This window comes from Sphaeroforma arctica (genome assembly GCF_001186125.1).
Source record: "Sphaeroforma arctica JP610 unplaced genomic scaffold supercont1.12572, whole genome shotgun sequence".
Lineage (NCBI taxonomy): Eukaryota > Ichthyosporea > Ichthyophonida > Sphaeroforma > Sphaeroforma arctica.
Window position 1 is genome coordinate 1 of NW_014027986.1, and position 722 is coordinate 722.

A 722-nucleotide genomic window follows, 5' to 3' on the forward strand; every position below is an offset into this window, starting at 1 on the left:
TTGATATATATATATATAAGTGTGTGTGTGTTTCTTGTGTGTATATATGTATTTATATACCTATCCATTTATATGTTGATAGATAGATAACTGTAGGATGATGATTAACTTGGTATTCACACTTTTTTTTGTACACTTTCAATTCCCAGGGTCAGGAAAAGATGAGTAAGAAGAAACTGAAGAAACTTAATCGGCTAACGGTGGCCGAGTTAAAACAATTGGTACAGCGACCCGATTTGGTAGAAGTTTGGGATGTGACATCCATCGATCCCAAATTACTGATCCAGCTTAAAAGCTACAGAAATACTGTACCAGTCCCCGTGCACTGGTGTCAGAAACGGAAGTATCTGCAAAACAAACGCGGAATTGAGAAAGTATGTACCAAAATAATTCATGCTGTGTGAATCACATGTATGCATATAGGGGTGGATCTGTGGAAGGCGTTTTGTTTGACTAGACTAAAATGTCTATTCCTAGTTGAGTACCAGCGAGGAGATATATCTGCTACGCATATTCCTTATTCAAAAATAATATGGATGATAAGTTGATCTGTTCATACGAATAACGTACTAACTGTATATAAGCAAAACAGTTATATGTACGTGTAATATATATATATATATATATGTATACACACACACACACACACACACACACACACACACACACACACACACATATATATATATATATATATATTATTATATACACACACACACACA

The 722-nt window shown here is 34.6% G+C and overlaps 1 protein-coding gene across 1 annotated transcript; it reads left to right on the plus strand.

Moving 5' to 3' along the window:
• Nucleotides 1-149: 149 nt before the first annotated feature.
• SARC_17883 (hypothetical protein) lies at nt 150-374 on the plus strand (the record flags this gene model as incomplete). Its single annotated transcript, XM_014288029.1, has 1 exon — nt 150-374. A coding segment is annotated over one exon (225 nt), but the record flags the coding sequence as incomplete, so codon positions are not given.
• Between the last annotated feature and the right edge of the window lie 348 nt (nt 375-722).